The 23,166-nt window shown below is 42.4% G+C and overlaps 1 protein-coding gene and 1 long non-coding RNA gene across 3 annotated transcripts in view; one reads left to right on the top strand and one right to left on the bottom strand.

Annotated features, from left to right (window-relative positions):
* Positions 1-3,760, top strand: part of PDZRN4 (PDZ domain containing ring finger 4) — a 221,645-nt gene extending 217,885 nt beyond the window's left edge. For both annotated transcript variants that reach the window (XM_083699098.1, XM_083699099.1), the window contains one exon: positions 1,578-3,760. In XM_083699098.1, the coding sequence (XP_083555224.1) occupies positions 1,578-3,104 (1,527 nt within the window). In that variant the 3' untranslated portion in view covers positions 3,105-3,760. The remainder of the gene's footprint in view (positions 1-1,577) is intronic.
* Positions 1-23,166, bottom strand: part of LOC310825689 — a 77,772-nt gene that overhangs the window by 4,358 nt on the left and 50,248 nt on the right. The gene's annotated exons all lie outside the window — the stretch shown is intronic.

Below are 23,166 nucleotides of genomic sequence, written 5' to 3'. Positions count from 1 at the left end.
GTACAGAGCCAGTGTGAACACAAATATCTGTTATAATAGCACCCAAGGTACAAATAGTATTCCCATCACTGTGGATGGCATTCCTAGTATAATTTGAAATTCATCAATAGGGATAAGGCGGTGGTAATCCACCAGAGTCAATTTCTGTTAAGGGTTGTTGTTGATGTTGTTTGGCTGGTACAGGTTATTGCAAACCTTTCTTGGCTTTTATTCTGCCAGTGCAATATAGACACACATGTATGTATGTATGTACGTACGTACGTACGTATATGTAAATGTATATATATTTGGCAGCTGGATATGCAGTCTTGCACAAGCTAAGTGGAGAGAGGAATATACAGAACATGAACATGCACTGAATGCACATCCAAGTTCAAATATCTGCTAGCAAAGTATTCTTCTCAGTGACATGTATGCCCTGTAGTTGTTTATGTTCCCAGAGTGGTTGATAGAGTAGGAAAAAATGTTTATATATGTTATTATAATAAAACACAGCAACCAGTGCTATTCTTCTAGAAAAAGAGGTACCGGAACTCACCATGAACACCTTCCTCTTCCTCTTAGAATGGCAATGGCACTCACCTGAGAGGTGCCGGAACGGAGTTCCAGCAAGTTCTGGTTGGAAAAAAAGCCCTGATAGTAACTAACACAGAAAATACTATCCACCTACAATATTCTATGATGGGGTAATTTTCCCCCATACCCCACTGGCCTTGTTAACTGTTGTATTACTGTAAAGCAGGCTTCTGTTTGGAGCTTGCAGAAGAAGCTCTTCTGCAGATTGCAGATACTGGGCTTTATAAAGCAAAAGGTGGCCTGTTAAGTAACCTAATCCTGAGCTGTATAGGCCTTATTTGTTAGTACCAACACTTTGGACTAGGCCCTGTAGCATTAAAGGAGGCCATGGAGCAGGGCTGGTGAGGGCTTTGGCCTGGGACGAGGGAGTGTGGTTTTAGGCTTGGAGAAGTGGTCTGAAGGGCTGCATTCAAGACATGTCGATGGAAATGTACATGTCAATCAGTTGGGGGACTTTTTGGTCATCGTAGCAACTCTTTAACTTAGATTGCTATTATTCACATGCTATACAGAAAGAAGAACAAAGGCTAAGACAATGTGATTTGTCTGAGGTCACATCAGTAAATCCATAACAGAGCCAGGGTTCGAATGCAGTTGTTCCTGTTCCAAATTCAAAACTCTCTCTCTCCCCCTTTTGCACAGGAGCATGTTCATTTCCACAAATATGCAGGTGCTGCCAGCAGTGTGATATTATTATTATTATTATTATTATTATTATTATTATTATTATTATTATATTCATTTGTACCCCACCCATCTGACTGGGTTACCCCGGGCACTAGCATTTATAAAAACACAATAAAACATTTTTTTAAAAAAATCACTATACAGGGCTGCCTTCAGATGTCTTCAGAAAGTTTTGTAGTTGTTTATCTGTTTGACATCTGATGGGAGAACGTTTCACAGGGTGGGCGTGACTACAGAGAAGAGAACTTGATTTAAGTTATTTAATTTAATACCTGTGATAAAGATTAATTGTGGGCTGTTTTTTTATTTTCTAGCCCAAAAAGCATGAAGAGGAAGACGGCACAACAGATACTGCTACCTCATCATCTAACAACAACGAGAAAGACAGTGGAGTGGGCCCCACCGACGAAAGCCAGCGCAATGACGAGAGCTCAGAGCAAGAAAACGCACCAGAAGAGCAGAACAAGCCGACCCCAGAGACCCAGCAGGAACCGAGACAGAGCCCGGACACTCTGGGAAGCCTCGAGCTCCAGTGCAACAAGAGTGTAGTGTCTGGGGAATACATTGAGTCTGATTTTGTTGGTAACCAGGAGGAGGACTGCGAAAGGTTTCGCCAGCTGCTGGAACTCAAGTGTAAGATCCGAAAGCATGGCGAGTATGACTTGTATTACTCAAGCAGTACCATAGAGTGCAACCGAAGGAAAAAGGACGGGGTGGAGCATGAGCTGCAGCTGCTCAATGAGGAACTGAGGAACATTGAGCTTGAGTGTCAGAGCATCATGCAGGCTCACCGGCTTCAAAAAGTGAAAGACCAGTACGGAGACATTTGGGCGCTGCAGGGTGGTACGTTCAGGAATTATAACACCAGTATAGAACTTCCAGGGGGAAAACTGGACGACATCATCGAGCACCCAGAGAAATCGGACAAAGACAGTTCCAGCGCTTACAACACAGCAGAGAGCTGCAGAAGCACTCCGTTGAACGTGGAGCGATCCCCTGACAGTTCTCTCCAGCGGATGATTAGCATCACCAATAGGAAAAACCTCAGGAGTACCATTGTGGCTAACCAGTTGTCTTCGAGGCAGAGTGGCAGGGAGACAACGCCAAACAAAACCAAAGCTGCTGAACAAAACAGTTCTGTTGAGGAGAAGGAAACGGTTTCAGAAAGTAGCAAATCGACAGAGCAAGAAAGGCAGAGCCCTGAGCAGATTCCTTATTTGTCCCCATATCATGGCTCCTCATACAGGTATGGGAATATCCCTGCACACGCTAAGCATTATCAAAGCTATATGCAGCTGATACAGCAGAAATCTGCTGTGGAATATGCCCAGAGCCAGCTCAGTCTAGTGAACATGTGCAAAGATTCGCAGAAGTGTGCGGAGCCCAAGATGGAGTGGAAAGTGAAAATAAGGAGCGACGGGACGAGGTATATCACCAAAAGACCTGTAAGAGACAGAATCCTGAAGGAACGTGCCTTAAAGATTAAAGAGGAGCGCAGCGGGATGACGACAGATGATGATACAATGAGCGAAATGAAGATGGGTCGTTACTGGAGCAAAGAGGAACGGAAGCAGCACCTGGTGCGAGCCAAGGAGCAGAGGCGGCGGCGGGAATACATGATGCGTAGCAGACTAGAGTGTCTTAAAGAGAGCCCTCAAAGCAGCAGTGAGGGCAAAAAGGAAATTAACATCATTGAACTCAGTCACAAAAAGATGATGAAAAAGAGGAACAAGAAGATCTTGGACAACTGGATGACTATCCAGGAACTTATGACACATGGTGCTAAATCTCCGGACGACACAAAAGTACACAATGCTTTTTTATCGGTTACTACAGTATGAATATGTCTATTCTGGAAAAAAAAAAGTCTACTACCAGTTTCGGTAGAGTACAATTGCCTCGTTCAAAGTGGCATTTTTTTATATATTTTGTGACTGTTTATAGTTTGATCTTTTTTGTAAGCAAATTACTTGGTAAATTTACATTTGGTTTTTCATACAATAGTATTTTCGTTAACTGGTAATTTTGCAGTCTTTCTTTACTCTGCAATATATTCATAATATTGATTTCTATTTTAAGGAAAAAGCAAAACTTAAAAAGGAGGAACTGATTACTTTCGTATCCAATTTTATGTACTGGAAGTTAAAAACCGGGTCTTTTCCTCTAGATTTCTTTTTTAATACTTTACTAAAACTACAATGCCAAAACAAAATCCTTTCTACCTTACTCTTGCTTTTTGGCAGTTTAAATTTTTTAACATTGTATGTTCTGTCTGTTTCTAAACCACATGCCACATCTCCTCATGAAGCTCAAGAACTGCATTTTATCCAACAGCACATTGTACAGTAATTTTTAAATTGCAACTGTCTTTGTCCAAGTAAAGTGTTGGTAAGAAACTCTTCAGTGATATGTTAATGGCATTGGTTGTGTAGCTAGGTGATATGTGGTATTTGTGAAGACTGAAGAGAAATAAATTATTTCTTATCTTTAAGAAAAATGATCAAGGGCTCCTTTGATTTTAATTTAAATTCCACTTGCATACGTGATATTTGAGAACTCTGCTTAAAATGTCAAATATGTGAACTAGTTTATGAGCATTCCTATGAATGCTTATTTACTCTCCCAGTTTTTCAGCAGATTTTCTATAATATTGCTGGGTTGGGCAGATTATTTTAAGGCAGGAGCCCCAGTAGTTAGTTTTGCATCAGAAAAAAGGTCAGTTGTTGCTTCTGGTGTTTGTGGACTCAGTACTCAACCTACAGTTGTTGTGTGGTATATGAAACAGTGCATATAGTTTTTCTAGGTCTTAAAACCCTTAATTTATTAATGAAAAAAATGAGAAGTGAGGTAGGAGTGCTAAAGCATAATAAAATAATGCAATTCTGCTATCATTATTGGCAGACTTAATATTCAGCCTGTACAAGTAATGAGCCCAAAGCAATCAGAAAATGAAGGAAATAACTGTAGCAAACTTTTATCACACCAGGCAAAACTTCATTCAGCAATGTTGGTGGATAATAAATAGTCATAAATATGTAATTGAGATATGTTTGGGGAAATAATGTGATATGCTTTCCAGTTGAATAACATTATTATTTTTTTTTTTTTGCCCCTTCTATCCCTTCCTGAAAGAAAATTGGTTTTCGGTTGCAAAAAAGCACTTTTATTTTTCCCTGTGAGATCAATGGAAACATGAAATGTGTCATGTCTTTTTCTCTTTTAACAGGTTTTCATGCTAAAAATGCTGTGTTCAGCATTAAAAATTGACACCAGTTGCTTGGGAAAAGATTGCCTTGAAACAAACTGCACAAGACATGTCAGTTCTCTGGTCTACTGTTAAAGAATTACTAATGTCTTAAGATCAAAACAAAACAAAGCAAAAAGATTATAAAATATTGAGGCAGCACTTCTTTTACTTCTAAGCCATCTTTCTGATTTCAAGAGTTTAACTCAAAGGCATCTAAGTCCATGCTTTTAAAAAAAAGAAAGAAAGAAAATGAAAAATGCACATTAAACGTGCAGCTTGCCTGCTTAGCCACCTGCCGCCACGTTAAACCACCTGCTAGACTTAGGATGGAATCCCTACTAAGAAAGTAAGCCTGTTGAATCAGGCAAATGGCCCATCTAGTACAGTATTATGTTCTCACAGTGGCCAACCAGATGCAAGCACCTTGACCACACCTTGCCTAGTTGCAACTCCCAACAACTGGCACTAAGAGGCTCTGTGAGTGGAAGGAGAGCCTAGTCACTGTGCCTACTAGCCACTGATAGCCTTGTCCTCCATCAGTTTGTCTAATCTTCTTTTAGAGCCATCCAAGTTGATGGCCCTCACTGCTTCCTGTTGGAGCGAGTTCCATATTAAATATGTGTCCTGAATCTTCCAACATTCACCTTCGTTGGATCCACTTTCTACATGCTGTGCATAATCTTATAAACTTCTATCCTGTCACCTCTTCCTTGCCTTTTCTCTAAACCTGGGTTTCCCAAACTTGGGTCTCCAGCTGTTGTTGGACTACAACTCCTAGCATCCTTAGCTAGCGGGGCCAGTGGTCAGCACTGATGATGGGCGTTGTTGTCCAAAAACAGCTGTAGACCCAAGTTTGGGAAACCCTGCTCTAAACTAAAAAGTCCCAAATGCTGTCAACTTTCCTCATTTACTCCATCCCCTTGATCATTTTGGTTGTGTTTTCAATATACTTTTTTTAGGTGGTTCAATTAGAACTGCACATAGTATTTCAAGTACAGTTGCACCATAGTTTTGTGTAATGGCAATATGATAGGAGCAGTTTATTTTCAATTCCTGTCCTAATGATCCCACACAGGAAAGTTGCCTTTTCCCACAGCTGCTGTTCTCCTATATACATGGGAGTAAGCCCCATTGAGTGAGACTTAACGTATGCATAACATGTATAGGATTGTACTGGAAAATTCACCAGAAACTTTTTTTCTACTAAGAACTAGCAATCTGAGATACTTTTACTGGTGTGTTTTTACTTGTCAACATTTATATGGGGAACAGACAAAAGGCATTTTTCATGCAGGAATCTTCATGCCAATATTTTTCTTACACTTTGTATTTTTGTTGGGGTTTTACCTTCCAGCTGGCTAATCAAGAACATATATATGTTAAATAGTTCTCTGCAATGCAGGTTTTATTGGTCTGCCTCTAATTTATTTAATGTTGATTGTTTTTTATTTTTTAAAATGCAACATAAAATTTGGGCTATAGCAAAAGAAGGCAGTTGCTTTAAGCCCAGCATGTTGGGAAGGGGTCTCATTAATATCTCTTAGATGAAGACAATTGATTGCCAAGTTAAAAGCTCTTCATTTCGTATAGTTAACAAAAAACAGATTTTTATTTCTCATTTGAGGAATATTATATTTTCAGCAATTAAGGGGGTTAGGTTTTTTTTAGTAAAAAAAATATATTAAAAATCCCTGTTCAGAGACCCCAAACTCTTGCCAAAGAGCAAAGAAACATGCAGACACAGCATGTTTCAGGCTGCATCTGGATGAAATGAAAGTACCTGATTAATAACTGTCTGAAGTTGCAGACTTAGGCCATGGAGGCCGCTTCTTGGTATTGCTCTCCGGTTTCTGTTTCTAAAGATGTAGGACTAGCTCTGTTGAGAGACCACCTGCCTTTGGATCTCCCTCGACTGTCACCTAGCAGCAGCCATTCCATCAGGCTATACGAACAGCTCTGCCACCAGGCGAAATGAGACATGTGCCTCAGGCAGCAGATGATGGTGAGCAGCACACAGCTGTTTGCCCTTAGAGCTATATGTAAACCACTGGCCTGTTGTGCACCTCTCAAACTAGCCCTGCACTGGATAATTATACCTTGCTGCCAAGGTAGAAGTAAGATTCAACAGCCAACCCAGTGGGCTTCTGTACATGGAATTGGGGAGAGCAGGAAACTTGTTCTTTGCTTCACACCACAAAATGTCTTGGGCCAGCTTAGAGAGGCTATGCAAACTGTTGCTGTTCCATTATTATAAAAACAGCTGGTGCCTGAGTGCATTTTTATCTCTGCTTGCATTTTCCCTTCCCATGCCTGGCTGCATACAAACCATATATTGAAAGCACAAGAATCCTGGGAACTGTAGTTTATCCCCCATATCGCTACAATTCCCTCAACAAACTAATTCCCAGGATTCTTTGAAGGGATTCATGTGCATTAAATGTATGGTGTGTAAAGGTAAAGGGACCCCTGACCATTAGGTCCAGTCGTGGCCGTCTCTGGGGTTGCGGCGCTCATCTCGCTTTATTGGCCAAGGGAGCTGGCGTACAGCTTCCGGGTCATGTGGCCAGCATGACTAAGCTGCTACTGGCGAACCAGAGCAGCGCACGGAAACGCCGATTACTTTCCCGCAGGAGTGGTACCTATTTATCTACTTGCACTTTGACGTGCTTTCAAACTGCTAGGTTGGCAGGAGCAGGGACTGAGGAACGGGGGCTCACACCATCGCAGGGATTCAAACCACCGACCTTCCGATCGGCAAGTCCTAGGCTCTGTGGTTTAACCCACAGCGCCACCCGCCTCCCAGAGGGTACACAACCCTTTTTCCTACTTTGTTTGCTTTTCGTCATGTCTTTTAGATTGTAAACCTGACTTTTTTTAATTGATCTAAAAGCTGTTCTGGGAGCTTTTGGGACTGCAGAGCATGGTAAAGAAGTGTATCTACTTACTATTCTTATTATTAATAGCACGTTTAATAACCTTTGCTAACAGTAAAGCTAAAATAATTGGACCCAGAATTTTAAAATTTGCCATACTTCAGACTGAAGCCTTAAATTTATGCTGAAGAGAAAAAAGTATTATGAGGATTAGATCTCCATATTTTAAAGCTAAACTACATGTTTTAAAGCTGTTTATGCATCCCATGGATATGACTAGGGTGGCTGGAGCAGCGCAAATTGCCATCTGTATGTTCAGACCTTGCCCATCATATCTAACAACTTATAGTCAAAGAAGACTAGTAGAATAGACCCATGAGATTGTGAATGGCTTCCTATAAGCATCACTTAGCATGTATGTGATAAATTATCTGGATGCAGTCTAGCTTGGCTTTCAGAAACTGCATTGCTTTTGTAGTGGACGACCTGCCATGGAAGACAGACAAGGGAGAGCACATCTCTTACGGATCTTCTGGTGCTCTCATCAGCGATATTCAATGCCAGTCTCACTTGGGCAACAGCTGAGAATAGGAGGCACTAACTCCATTAATACCTGCAAAGCCACATTTTGCTGCCTAAGGCATGTTAACACAGGGTGCTATAGACACTTATATTTGGGGATTCTGTGTGAAACCACCAACCACCAACATACATAAAAAACATAATAAAACATTAAACATTTTTTTAAAAAAACTTCCCTATACAGGGCTGCCTTCATAGGTCTTCTAAAGGTTGTATGGTTACTTATCTCCTTGGCTCAGGGGTCGCATAACTCCATACCCTCCAACATTTTCCCAGTGAAAATAGGGAGCCTAGGACTTGCTGATCAGAGGGGTGACGGTTCAAATCCCCGCGACGGGGTGAGCTCCCGTTACTCTGTCCCAGCTCCTGCCAACCTAGCAGTTTGAAAGCACGTCAAAGTGCAAGTAGATAAATAGGCACCGCTCCGGCGGGAAGGTAAACGGCGTTTCCGTGCGCTGCTCTGGTTCGCCAGAAGCAGCTTAGTCATGCTGGCCACATGAGCCAGAAGCTTCCTCTGCCAATAAAGCGAGATGAGCGCTGCAACCCCAGAGTCAGCCACAACTGGACCTAATGGTCAGGGGTCCCTTTACCTTTACCTTTAAGGAAAAGTCAGACACTGCGGGATCAAATCAAGAAACCAGGACAGCTTCTGTACATCCAGGACTGTCCCTGGAAAATAGGGGCACTTGGAGGGTCTGTGATAGGTGGCCACACCAACTGCAGCCTGATGACAGAACAGCAGGCAGGCAGGAGGGCGAGCGAGCAAGTGGCACAGGTGGCCAGACCAGACATGCAGCAGAGGAATAGCCAGGGCAGGCCACAACAGCCCCCTGCTCAACCATGCTGCTCAGTTGCTGCTGTGTTACTAGGGCTGCCATTTTCATCTCAGCAGCATTGCAGGCTGCTGAGTAAGAAAGTTCAAAGCAGGATGGGGTTGGTGAGCAACATGAGCAGAGGCAGCAGCGCCTAGTAGTTAAATAAAGCTGTTGCTTGTAAACCCCCCCCCCCATGTCTCTTGTGGCTTTATTCCAGGGGCAAACACTACTCATCCCTATGAATCTTTATCGGCCCTAGGCAGAGCCAACACTTAAGAACCTGCAAGTATTAAGAACCTGCAGTCCTTTCATTTTGCTGCCTTCGCTTGTCAGCAACTGGATCTTTTGTCTTAATTCAGGCAGAGATAACAAGCCAGCAGTGAAGGCTCAGACCTGCTTTGCAAATACTTTTCAAAAGACACGTTCAGTGCTAGCTGCAAGGCTGGCTGTGCTGGCAACTTTAAAAGGTGGGGAGAACCTTAAGCAGTAGGGTGATTTTTAAGAAATGCCCATCCCTACAGTAGATTCAAAAGAAAATATAATTTAAACAAAATGGGATAATTAAAATTGTATAATAGAAATGGGAAAAGAGCCATGGATTTAACTGCTGGACTTCCTTGATGTATGTGGAAAGAACAAAATAAACTTAGGCAGTGGGAATATCATAGAATTCAAAATCTCCTGCTTCTTTTTTCCTTTTTTTGCACTTCAAAGAAATCCCCCCTTTTTTTTTTTTTAGCTTATTTAACCCCTCTGGCAAGATCTGCAATGCATAAATATTTTGACAGCATGCAAAGTATCTTCTTAATGTCATATAGATGCTATGGCAGTGAGCAGTTTGGGCTAAATAAATATTCATATTGGCAAAAATTCCCTCAGCCTCCCGAACAAGACCCTGGTATCAAGAATTCAAAAAAGAGAGTTGGCTTTAGTTCCCTTACGTTCTTTTCAGGTTTACTTCTTGGCTGCCTAGGCAGAGTCAAGAAATGCCCCCTTAGAAGATTTGGTTGAGGTTCAGGTGTAGGAAATTAAAATGAGAGCTCCTCCAACTCGACAGTTTAATTTACTTCTCTTAAGCTCTTTAATACCAAACTTATCAGTTCTCTCTGTTAAGCATTAACTTGTTAAATGAGTCTTAATTATACATAAGCAGATGGAGGTTTGAATTAAAATTACCTTACACTCGAGTGGCTTTAGTTCATTATAACATATCTCCCTTTTAATCATTTAGGCAGTCTCATCATCTTTCATATAGAAAGTTATTAAACTATTCCAATTTCCATATTTCTTCAGATATATCCACTATTAAATGGCAGGCAACGCACATTAGTTAGCGACTTATACCATGCAATAGTTAGTGAATTATTCATCCTGCTAACTATTTTTTATATACTTCTATGTCATCTGTATCATTTTATTATAAAGGTTTCATATTTACATGTTGCACCATTTAATTTCAAGTGTGGTTTCTAAAGCAACACCATTTCCTCACTGATAAGACAAAGGGTCTTCTTTTACACTGTTGCACCTTGATAATAGACAAGCATATGTTGATTGGAGATAGTCCTAAAATTATCACAGTGAATGGTGAAAAGCAAGTTGCTATTTAATGACCTATCTATTGAGCTTTCAAAAGCTGGAACTAACCTTTTTCTGGAGGGTGGGATCATATATTTTTTTAAAAAAATACAAAACATGTTGCTTAAAATAGTTCTCCAAAAATTAAAAACCAGCATATTTCACAGGGTAGTACTAGAGAATGTGGAAGATGTTCAGCTTTGGCTTACTTTTATATGTTCAACAAGAATGAATTCCCATATCACCAAAGTTTCACAATTCCTTCTTCTCAGTAGCTATTGAATGTTGAAGTGGAGCTGTGTAGGGGCATTTGCTTAAAGTCAGAAAGCTACAACAAGCAATTTAGTCAACCTCAGCTATTCAGCCCCAGGCTAGGGTATTCCACCCAGGCTAGGGCTAGGGCTGGGTGGAATGGTGAATGGCAATCTTGTTCCAGTATGTAACTTACAACTACTCAGATAGGAAACAGAAATGAGGCCTTTTTTTTTGGAGGGGGGAAAGAGGGCAAGGAAACTTTTCCAAGCAACGTTTGGAAAATGTCACGGCAATCTCACGGCAAAGTCTTACAGTGCACTTTCCTAACAAAAATATTTTGCCCAGAAAGGTATCATTCTTATTACCTTTGATTTATTGAAAACAACAGCTACATTGAAAGCAAAACTAAAGCCCTGACAAGTGGACACTCATGCTAAAGTCCCATTTATCCAATTGGGAAACCCTGTGTGAGACAGGGGAGTATTTATATCTCTTGGAATTCATTCCAGACTGTGGACAGAGCTGATTGTTGCCCATTACAAAATCAACAAATCCCTCTATATTCTTTTTATTATTATTAATGGAGTGTTGCAGAACCAGCCCTAAAGGTAAAGGTAGAGGGACCCCTGAACATTAGGTCCAGTTGTGGCCGACTCTGGGGTTGCGGCACTCATCTCACTTTATTGGCCGAGGGAGCCGGCATATAGCTTCCGGGTCATGTGGCCAGCATGACTAAGCCGCTTCTGGTGAACCAGAGCACCGAACAGAAACGCCGTTTACCTTCCCACCAGAGAGGTACCTATTTATCTACTTGCCCTTTGACGTGCTTTCGAACTGCTAGGTTGGCAGGAGCAGGGACCAAGGAACGGGAGCTCACCCCGTCACGGGGATTCAAACCGCCGACCTTCTGATTGGCAAGTCCTAGGCTCCATGGGTTAACCCACAGCGCCACCCACGTCCCAGAGCCAGCCCTACCAGCTAACAAAATGAGGTGGCTGCCTTAAGCACAAGATAGAGAGGGCTGTGCCTGAATCTTTTCCTCCTGGTCTACCTCCAAAGGCTGTCTCTGTCTTCCTGAGACAGTGACAATAACACCCACAACATAACTGGCTATGTTTAACTATATGAATTCTTTATACATCATATAAACATACCTCATTTCACATTATCAAATTAAGTAGAAGCAATTAAAGACCAACATTTTGAGCAGGAAATACAAATAGATCAGTTTTTATATCCGTAATGTCCAAATAGAAGCTTTTTTGTGTTCCACGTATGTCTTTACGAATACAAGTGTCAGACGCGACAACTTTAAGAAGCTGTACTTGCAGAAAATGAACTTTTTCTTTGTAATGTTCCACATATGCCTTTGCAAAGTATAGTTGTTGTATGCAGCTGCTGTATGCAGGTATCAGATGAAAGAACCTAAGGCAAGGATTCCCGGAATAATACCTTGTTTCGCCCTGCTGGGCTTTGTCAGCCTTGCATACTCATATTCTGTATCACGTGTTCCATGTCTCTGATATGTTAAGATCTTTTGTATCTTTCGTCTGATACCTGTGTACAGCACTGCATACAACAACTATACTTTGCAAAGGCATATGTGAAAAGAGGTATGTTTATATGATGTATAAATAAGTCATATAGTTAAACACAGCCAGTTACGTGTGTGTTACTGTTAGTTGGATTTACGTAACTATAGGTGAGTTCCTGAGACAGTCTGCATTACTGTCCCAGCTCAGCTAGTTGGTTTTCTTGCCTCTAACCTCTTTTTCCTGTTGGGGGAAGCAGAGCAACAGCCAGCCCAAGCCACGCAGTCCAGAAAGCCTCACACATGTCCGTGCATTGCTGGGCTCTCATGACGCATGCTAGCACCACCTCTGCTGCTCTGCAGCATTTGTGCAGGCAGAGAGGACGTGAGCTCCCCAGTGAACCCTACTCTACACTGCCAAGCTCAAGAGCAATGGGACATGGTTGCCCTGTCCCCAGCATTCTTGTAAGTTCCAATGTAGTTTCCATGCATTGGATGGTATATAGGGGGACTGCGACAACGTGTCTTGGGCCAGCTCTAGAGAGAAGTCTCGCCTAGAACCCTTCCAGACATCTATTTCATATAGTGATGGCATTAAAAAATATATAAAACAATATGAACTCGCATTAGCATTCAGGTTTACCAGCCTGTCTGCTGTGTGTGACTTCTAGGCCATGGTCACAGGGAATCTGCAGCCAGCAGTAGAAACACAATTTTCAATTGCATCCTATAAGCATATTTTCACTGCCCCTTACTAATACAGATCTGTAGGCATATTAACAACTTGATGGCAGACACTGATAGGTGGTAGAAATCCTTAGTACAGCCTTTTCAAACTGGTTATTCATACAGCATGTGACAGGTTAGGAAAATACCTGCTTTTCAGGGGTTTTGAATTGTGTAGTGCTTGCAGATTTGCTGCTGAAGGTGTGCATGTTTCTCTTTAAGGTAACAGATGTTCATTTGCCGGATGTTCCCTTGAGCATATAATATTTTTCCTTTGCACCCTTAACATTAGTTTTGGACTCGTCTAACATGCTAGCGCAGCAGTTCCTTGTGAACCAAGGTACTTTGCAACTCAAATTTGCAGCTGCTCTGACACGTTAAGCTGCAGAATCTGTGTTTCCTGTTGACGTATATTCCTATTAAAGTCTTTCCAGAGAATAATATAAAAAGAAACCTCCACACGTAGGACAATTAATCCTTCTTCTACGTCTAATCAGATTGTGAAATGGTGATACTCTAAGGTGTCTCCTCCAAAGCTGCTTGAAGTCCTCCAGCACTGTAGATCAGCCTTCACAGCAGCTAATTAAGTTTTCTTCCTGCTACCATTGAAAGCGTCAGTCAGACATAATTAAAACTGAATAGCAGATGACAGCAATGGCATTTGTCAGAATCATCCAGTGGTTCAAATACCAGTTCTGACAGAAATGTCAAACTGATAGCATTCCTATCTTCCCAGTGCTAGACGAAAAGAGCTGGGGAAACATCTCTAATAAATGCCTGGCTGATAGCCTTTGGTGAACACCAAGGCGCCACATCCTATACATGAAATTCCCTTGCATACCAAACCTCTCCTCTCTATGGGCTGCTTTTTGTTTCATTTCCTCATATCAGAGTGTCTTGAAGCTAAGAAAATGTTGCTCATTTCTCTGGGATTCCTAGGTTCCCATTCACCGATGTGTGTTCGTCACCTGATGACGACATCAAAATATATGCACACTTCTGTGTTTGAGCAAACAGAATCAAAGGTTTTCAAGCCCACTCTCTTGAGCTCTGCCTGTTCAGTCTTCATTTTAACATTTTCTTCGAAAACATCTGTCAGGGAACTGCCATCGAAGCCAGAGGCGGAGGCAAGGCTCCAGAGCGATGCTGGAGAGGGTCCCAGCAGGGAGAGAGGCAGCCCATCTGCTGGGGAAGGAAATCAGCGTAACACCAGGGGTGAAGGGGGGCAGATGGGGGAATCGGAGAGAAGACTCCAGGACTCTTCCCCGGAGACCAGTGGGGAGAGCATGGGTACTCCGCTACCCACATCCACCCTGCGCAGAAGACTTCCGCGCAGAGAGAGTAGGAGGAGACTTGGCGTCAAAGAACTTATTTGCTGGAAGAAGTTCAAGAAACGCCCACTGACGGATTCTGCCAGCGACTGAAACAGCCACGAAGTGAAAGGCTGTCCAGACAGAAAGGGTTCAACCAGGTAACCTAGCCAGGAGTGGTGGCAACTTACGCACGAGCAACCCCTATAACCATTACAACATCCAAGGAAGTTGCGTGAGTGGGGAAAGATATCCAACCTGAGGCTTGCTTTCCTTTTTTGCATAACCTTCCGAAATCCACATATCAGTGGTGTGTTGGGGGCAAGAGGGAGAAGCAATGAAGGCAAATTTTACCTTTGTACAGTAGCCTAGCTTGCGTGTACACACACACACACCCTCTGTATACTTTATCCAGACAAGCAAGAGGCATTATCAGAGTTAAAGGACACCTTCCCACCAGGTGACAACATTTGGGAAACACTTGGGGGAGAAGGTGTGTGGCCTGGTGAGTGTTCTCACCAGGCAGAGAGGTCTGGGAGGCTTGAGGTTCCACACCCCTGAAGCAGGAGAGCACATGCTTCTGCTGTGTTAAAGGACCCCATGCAGCGCCAGGCACAAAAAAGAGCTTTTATGCTCTCTCAGCTTTGCTTCCTGGGCAGAGCATCCTTGGCACACCAGCTCTGGGACTGGTATGCATGCCCTTTCTCACTGCTTTGTGGAAGGCAGGCTAGTAAGCGGTGGGTAACACAACTTTTGACCATACATGACTTTGATGTAGACACACTGCTGATGAAACCGAACTCCAGCGTAAGATGCAGGCATACTGTACAGAAGACCAGTTCTGTCACAAGCGTTGGGCCCAATATAATTTGAGAAAATCCCATGGGTGTCCTGGTGGCCATGAAATACCAAGTCACTCCAAACGAGGCATCCCCAAATCCTAAACCTCCAGTTTCCTCAACTTCACCTCCAAACCCAGCTCTGCCATCTCGGACCAGGAGATAAGCAGTAGGTGGTATGCTACAGAAGTCTAATTCTGTCTCAAATTCCCACTCAACACAATACTCTTGGACAGGACACTTAATTAGGGGGATGCTATCCTAATAAACCACAGCTGTTTCTCCCTCTTACCCTTCAAGTTATGCCTGGTACTGCACTGAAAACCCTGAGGATATTTATACCTTCCCCTTCATTCAACCAGATTTCTTGTTATACAGACGTACTGCGTGTTTCCATGGGATCTCCTGCCTGAAGGGAGCTCCTCTTCAAGTTAATCTCTTGAAAAGGAGACTTTTATATATGATTATATGGTGTTGTGTTTAAAAGCACAATGAATACCACTAAGTGGGGTTTGTTTATTTATTTGCATTATGCCCAGCTTCTCAGCAAGTTCCCAGGGTGGTTTAGCAAGCCAAGGGTCAATTGTGCTATATTTATCTTCTCCCATTCTCTTGTTGATGACGTACGTCCTCAGTGAATTCAATGAAATCAATGCCAGTGATGTCAGATTAGCAACCTGAGTAAGTACCGTGAACCCCAACCACTGATGCCAGTTTTTTAAAATACTTCAGGTTATTTTCTATTATAACAATATGTTTTATTGTGATTGTATTAACATACTGTTTTAAGCCACTTTAGGATATTGTCTAGGTAAAAGCTAAGGGACCCCTGGATGTTTAAGTCCAGTCAAAATCGACTATGGGATGCTTTCAGGTCAAGCTTTCCAGGTCATGTGGCCAGCATGACTAAACAGCTTCTGGTGCAACAGAACACCATGACAGAAACCAGAGCTCATGGAAACACCGTTTGCCTTCCCACCACAGTGGAACCTGTTTATCTACTTGCACTGGTGTGCTTTCGAACTGCAGAAGAGGTTAGCAGAAGCTTCGACAAAGAACAGGAGCTGACCCCATCACACGGATTCAAACTGCTGACCTTAGGTTAGCAAGCCCAAGAGGCTCAGTGGTTTAGACCACTGCGCCACCGGTGTCCCATTGTCTAGGAATGTTTTTGAACAAAATAAATAACTACAACTCCTAACTGAAATGTGATATAGGTAAACTCTTTCCTTGCACTCTCACTTGAGTTCCTACCCCATACCATGAAGTTACTTCAACCACAACTTATATAACTTAAGAATACCAAGGGCAAGTCAAGCAATGAATGATGCACTCTTCATGATGGCATCAGCTCACACCTCATTGTCTCTATGTGAATAATTCAGCATTTGCCCTCTCTTAATCCAACTGTGTTTAGGCCCAATGCACATGAGCAAACAGTGGCATAAAGGGGGGTGTAAATGGCTGTCCACAGTGGCTGCTCGTCCACATGGAAAGCCAGCCTGTAGTATGTAGCTCAAAACACAGAGCTGGTCATTTGCCTCTACTCCACTGCTAAACATTCAAATTGTTACATTGATCTTTCACTCTGATAAGGGACTTGTCCATGCAAAATGGCACGTCAGCACCAGGGGGGGTTTATACAACCTTTTGATCCGTCCTAGCCCTTTACTTTGTAACTGGAATATTTCAAAAATAAATACTCCTTTCTTATGTGATTCCATTCCATCCTGTAATTACCCACAATTATAAAATCAAGGTTTGCTTTCTTTACTTCCCTTGCCCCTTATTTTCTTTCCTTGTTGCCCTCTAAAGTACTTAGAAAGAAGTCTGTATGTCTGAAAGTACTGTGTCTCTCAGAGAAAAAGTTGGCGGGATCGTGCTCAGCATTTGTGGCAGTGCAGTGATGGAATTAACATATTTCAATAGTGGTATTTCAAATAGCCCAGTCTGGGCTGCAACATTTTCCAGAGGAAAGGTGAGCCCAAAGGTCGCACTCCCTATCAACTCTTCCATCAGGCTGCAGAAGAGATTCCATTTTTTCTTTCCACAAATAACTTTGCAGTTTCTCATTTTCAGATCCCAGCTGTGCCTCGCTATTCTGTTTCCCTCCAGTAAGGCAGTCTGCTTCATTAGGTTGTAGTTGCATTACTTTGTTTTTAACATACATACTTGGTTTATATTATAACGGGCCATTAGTGGAGGCCATTTTTATTTAGCTAATAAAAAAGATCATATGCATGTCCTCATTCTACACTTGCACTTTTGTCAGCTGGGGAAAACTTGTGGAGCAAAATGCTCCCTACGTAACACTTCTCAACATTAGGCAGAATCAGAAATGAGGCAGCAACTATCCTATTTCACCCCGTGTGGCATCAAACATGCAGTTTCGATTGGCATGTTTAGATCTGTGGGAACTCTTGCTACATCCTTTTCAAGTGGAAACCTCAACTGCTTATGACACATTCCCTATACAGTGGTACCTCGGGTTAAGTACTTAATTCGTTCCGGAGGTCCGTTCTTAACCTGAAACTGTTCTTAACCTGAAGACCACTTTAGCTAATGGGGCCTCCTGCTGCCGCTGCACCGCTGCTGCGTGATTTCTGTTCTCATCCTGAAGCAAAGTTCTTAACCCAAGGTAATATTTTTGGGTTAGCAGAATCTGTAACCTGAAGCGTATGTAACCCGAGGTACCACTGTATAGCAACTTGTAGTCAGTGTAACAAAGTTACAACCAACATGAAAGGATGCTATTGTCTTGGCCCTCACCGCCGGACATAGAACTCAAACTTGCAGCCCTATTTCTTCCAAAAAAAAACAACAACCCACACACAGAAACGTGTGAATGGCTACATAAGCAAGGTGAGGGTTACAAGGCACAGCAAGTGAAATGCATGGCTAAGTGCAAGCTAAGACATTGGAACACAGCTCTTAACACAGCAATGGCTGGAGACTCGGGAGTGGGAAAGCAAATGGGCACTCCTTCAAGCAATGTTATTTTTCTACAGAAAGAGGTGCCGGAAAAAGGCCTGCCTTCAAATGAGTTGAGCCAATGGGGTTTATTTGCATTGGCATCTCCATTTCCTAGGTGACAGAGGTGGAATCAGCACTGACTCCCGGTCACCTCTCCAGAAGGGGAGGGCTCCTCAATGACAGGAGGAGCTAGCGGTAGCAGTTCAAGTCTAGGAGGTGTCTGGCTAGAGGCATCCTATATCACAAGAGCAAAACACTTCTCTGGCACCTGCCTGGAGCCCTCTTCTCAATCCAACTCCTTACTCCTAGCTCACCAGTTCAGACAATTCTAGGGGTCCCCTTTTTGGCTCCCCCATCTACTAGAACCCCCCCAAAGTCGTCCAGCTCCAACTCTCTGAGCTTCAGCGAGGGCCGATGTGTTTGAACCATTTGGCATCACAGCACTACTGCAATGCACTCTACGTGGGGCTACCTTTGAAGGTGACCCGGAAACTACAATTAATCCGGAATGTGGCAGCTAGACTGGTGACTGGGAGCGGCTGCCGAGACCATATAACACTGGTCCTGAAAAACCTACATTGGCTCCCAGTATGTTTCCAAGCACAATTCAAAGTGTTGGTGCTGACCGTTAAAGCCCTAAACAGCCTCAGCCCAGTAAACCTGAAGGAGCGTCTCCACCCCCAACATTCTGCCCAGACACTGAGGTCCAGCTTTGAGGGCCTTCTGGCAGTTCCCTCCCTGTGAGAAGTGGGGTTACAGGGAACCAGGCAGAGGGCCTTCTTGGTAGTGATGCCCTCCCTGTGGAACACCCTCCCATCAGATGTCAAGGAAATAAACAACTATCTGACTTTTAGAAGACATCTGAAGGCAGCCCTGTTAAGGGAAGCTTTTAATGTTTGGGGTTTTATTGTGTTTTTAATATTCTGTTGGAAGCCGCCCAGAGTGACTGGGGAAACCCAGCCAGCCAGATGGGTGGGGTATAATTTAATCATACTCAACAACATCACCATCATCATCAACATCATACCATCAAGGAGAGCAACAAGGTGAGGAAAACTAACATTTTTTTCTTGGATGACCTCCATTTTCCTCTCCATAGCAGTCAGCATGCCCAAATAAACCATCCGGAGGTTTACGGAAGGGTTTTTCCTTTCAGGGACAAGGCCATGTTCAAAGCATAGTCCCCTGAAGAGGAAATTGGCAGGCAGGCTTGCACGTGAGCCATGTTACATAGCTTTGCAGAATACCTGGTTATCACCAAAATAATTTCAAACAGTTTTCTTCAAGGAAAAGAAGAAAATAATAATTATTTTTACAGAACCACAACCAAATCCCCCAGATAAAATAGAGGGCTTAAAAAAAACAATTCATTGTATTTTACTAAAGCATGCTGCCGTTCAATTAACATAGTAATCACCTATTAATCCTGAGCTGGTGTGAAATTACTTTATAATAAACACTATGGAGTTCTGACTTTCAATTAATTTTTACATGCTGTGCTTAAATCAGATTACCTCTACCCCACCCTTTTGACCACACAACATGATTCCTTCCCTATAATGCAGCGGAGGATTAATTTGCATGGAGCATATCTGTACATTTTTGCAAATAAATGCAAAGACAGGCATTATACCATATTTGCACTGCTCACTATGTCACCTTTAATAGAGATTCTGGAAGACTATTAACCTCTGTGGTTTTTCAGTGCTAAAGGATATTGTGATTATTATTATTATTATTATTATTATTATTATTATTATTAAGTGTTTATCAAAAAAAAAAAAAAAGGCTGTGCAAAATGACAAGATTATGCGATCAAGAGGTGGCAGTTTTGAGCACATGATGGTATACTGTATATCATGTTTCCAGAAACTTAAAGAATGAAATCGGAACGTCCACAGTCATACATATAGTTGTGGCTTTGCTGCAGTACTTATCCTAAGGTGGCTCCAGATTTTTCTCTCTGAACCAGGCCTGGGCAGACCTTGTCTGAGGTCTGGGGTGGGACTCTCGTTCTTGGCCAGCAGCCCCCTACCTCTGCAGGGGCCAGCCCTGACCCATACCACCATTGCTTCCGCACCACAGCATACATTTAAAAAAGTAACATTTTTAATATTATGGGGTTTTTTAAAAAAAAAATCTGAATTTGTTAGCCACTAGTATAGGACAAAATGACTATTGAGGGTTTGAGATTGAACTTGTGTGTGGTATTAACTTTTACTCCACTGAAATAAATGGTCCTAACTTAGCCATGCCCATTAATTTCCTGAGGGGGTAGATCACTGCCAGTTTTTAACTCTGTGAGTAGATCACAGTCTCTTGAGAGTTGGCCATCCCTGCTGTAAGCACAATGAAAAAGAAATACTCTCTGTTTTTTCCCCTCATAAATAAATAAATAAATAAATCATGCTTCATATGTGAGATGTCACGGCAAACTTTAAGAGGAATGACATCAAATTCCATATTTGCATTTGAGAGTTTTATGCTATGATCCTAAATAAAATATGGGGAGGGGAATGCTGCACAACAGAGACAGGAGCAGGATAATCTAGTGTCAGGCTACTCAAGCAAGCTTTGGAACAGATGAACGAGACCATATAACACCGGTCTTGAAAGACCTACATTGGCTACCAGTACGTTTCCAAGCACAATTCAAAGTGTCGGTGCTGACCTTTAAAGCCCTAAACGGCCCCAGCCCAGTATACCTGAAGGAGCATCTCCATCCCCATCGTTCTGCCCAGACACTGAGGTCCAGCTCCGAGGGCCTTCTGGCAGTTCCCTCACTGCGAGAAGCCAAGTTACAGGGAACCAGGCAGAGGGCCTTCTCGGTAGTGGCGCCCTCCCTGTGGAACACCCTCCCACCAGATGTCAAAGAGAACAACAACTACCAGACTTTTAGAAGACATCTGAAGGCAGCCCTGTTTAGGGAAGCTTTTAATGTTTGATGTATCACAGTATTTTAATATTTTTTTGGAAGCCGCCCAGAGTGGCTGGGGAAGCCCAGCCAGATGGGCGGGGTATAAATAATAAATTATTATTATATTATTATTATTATGCCAAAAGGCCCCTGACTCTAATAGAATCAACAGTTTTTATCAGTGTTCTCATAACCTGTTCCACATAATTCAGTTTTCCACAGACTATTATAAGCAATGAAGCCTTGGATCAGGTCATAGATGATGTCACCATCTGTTGTTTCAGAAACAAATGTCATCATCATTACTCTCTTGTTAATGACACACAGTCTTGTGGTAGTCAAGAAGGCCTTCTCTTCTGTTCCCCACCCATTACACTGATGTACCAGCCATATATATATATATATATATATATATATATATATATATATATGTGAAAGATTATGGCACAGAGATGTTTAATGCAACTTACAAATGTGGCAGAGGAATATGACCTCGGCTACCATAGCATCAATTTCCAATCTGTGATGGTGGTACGAAGTGTGAAACTTGTAGCCATTATCAGCTGTTCGCAGCAAATTGATTCACTTCAAACAGGATGGAGAACAAAATGTTCTCAGACTTTGTTTGTTTGTTTGTTTACATATTTGAGCTCAAGTTGTTGAGCTTTTTTGAGAGGTGCCAGTAATCTACCACAAATGTTCAGTGCCTGGCTTCCAGCAGTGCGACTGAAGCATGAGAGGCAGAAGAGCACTGAATTTGGCTGTCACACAGGGCACCACTGATTGGAATGAGTCTAAGTGCTTCAGCTGAATGCGTGAAAAGTCCTCCTTCAGACATACCCACTCAACACAGGAAGTTGTGGTGCAGTCAGTCAGGAAGGGCTATTGGTGGTGGAGCTGGCACCAACAACACTTAGACTGCCCCCCTCAATTTCCCCCACATGTTCTCTGCTTGAATAGGGCAAGATTGGTCACACATGGTTCCACCCACCATATATCTGCAACAATGATGGAACTTGTGGCCCTGAAGATGCTGTTGGATGTCCATTAGCCCAAACCAGAATGGCCAAGGGTCAGGGATGATGAGACTTCAAAAACAAATGGAGAGCCTCAGCTTCCCCATACCTATCTAGAAAGGGAAGCTATATATGCATCGCCTGTTCTTAACTTTCCGGACTAAACAATTTTTTCTTTTTTTTTTAATAAATTTTTATTAGGTTTTACACAGTTTTTATAGACACACACCATACACACTAATATACAAACAAACATGTATAATTTCCAATCCCTTATTTCTTAACTACTTTTCCTGACTTCCCCTTCCCTCCCCTTCTTGTATCCCAATTCCCATGGTTAGTTCAGCAAGTTCTTACTAATATGACTTATATACTTAACTTTATGAGCTTATATATACTTAACTTATAAACTTATAGATTTAACTTATATATTTGCACATTCTTACCCCTTTTCCTAAGGTCGACCCAAGTTCCCTTCCACAAAATTCCCAATTTTTATATTGATTCCAAACCAAATGACAATAAAAAAAAGAAAAAACAACTTATAGTTTAAGTTCTAAAATTCTCCCCCCCCCCTCCCGGTTTTGATCCCAAAAAATGCCCATCAACCAGTCAATTCTCATCCTGGATCCCTCACGTCTGAGGCTCTTAAATCTCTCTCAGGCCCTCTCAGCCGGTTTTGATGGTAGTCCTTTATGTCACGGAGAAGCTCAGTCCCAAAAGGATCAATATTTCTTCCAACCAGGCCTCCATGCTCAAAAATGGAACCCAAATCATATTCCACGTTTCTTTTAAATCCAAATGCCCCACATGGTCCAAAGGCTCCATCTTTCACCTTATACAGATTTATAATCCTTAAATCTTCCAATCTCCCCATTGGAAGGTCTCTGCAATCTTCCTTCTCAGTTTCAAACCGAATTTTGGTCATCCAAATCTTAATTTCCTTGTAATCCATTTTTGGAGGCCTCTGGTTGTTCTTTTCCACCAAAAACTTTTCAGCTCCTCCTTCTGGCCCTTCTGAAACAGCACATTTCTCTTCTTGTTCAGCTGCAAGATTTTCTTGAGTCAAATCCGTGGTACAGTCTACAAGTTTGTTTACATTGAGATTCAAGGTCCTAACTTCTGCAGCCAAAACTTCACTCTGTTCCTGTAACTTTCCCACGATAGAAAATATTCTCTCTAGTTCAGCCAGTACTTTTCCATCTGCAGCCATTGTAATGTCTCCGAACCCCTCTAGAGGG

Source organism: Podarcis gaigeae (assembly GCF_964106915.1).
Source record: "Podarcis gaigeae genome assembly, chromosome: 10".
NCBI lineage: Eukaryota > Metazoa > Chordata > Lepidosauria > Squamata > Lacertidae > Podarcis > Podarcis gaigeae.
The sequence above is the reverse complement of the archived record's forward strand: the minus strand, read 5'-3'. Positions and strand labels throughout refer to the sequence as shown.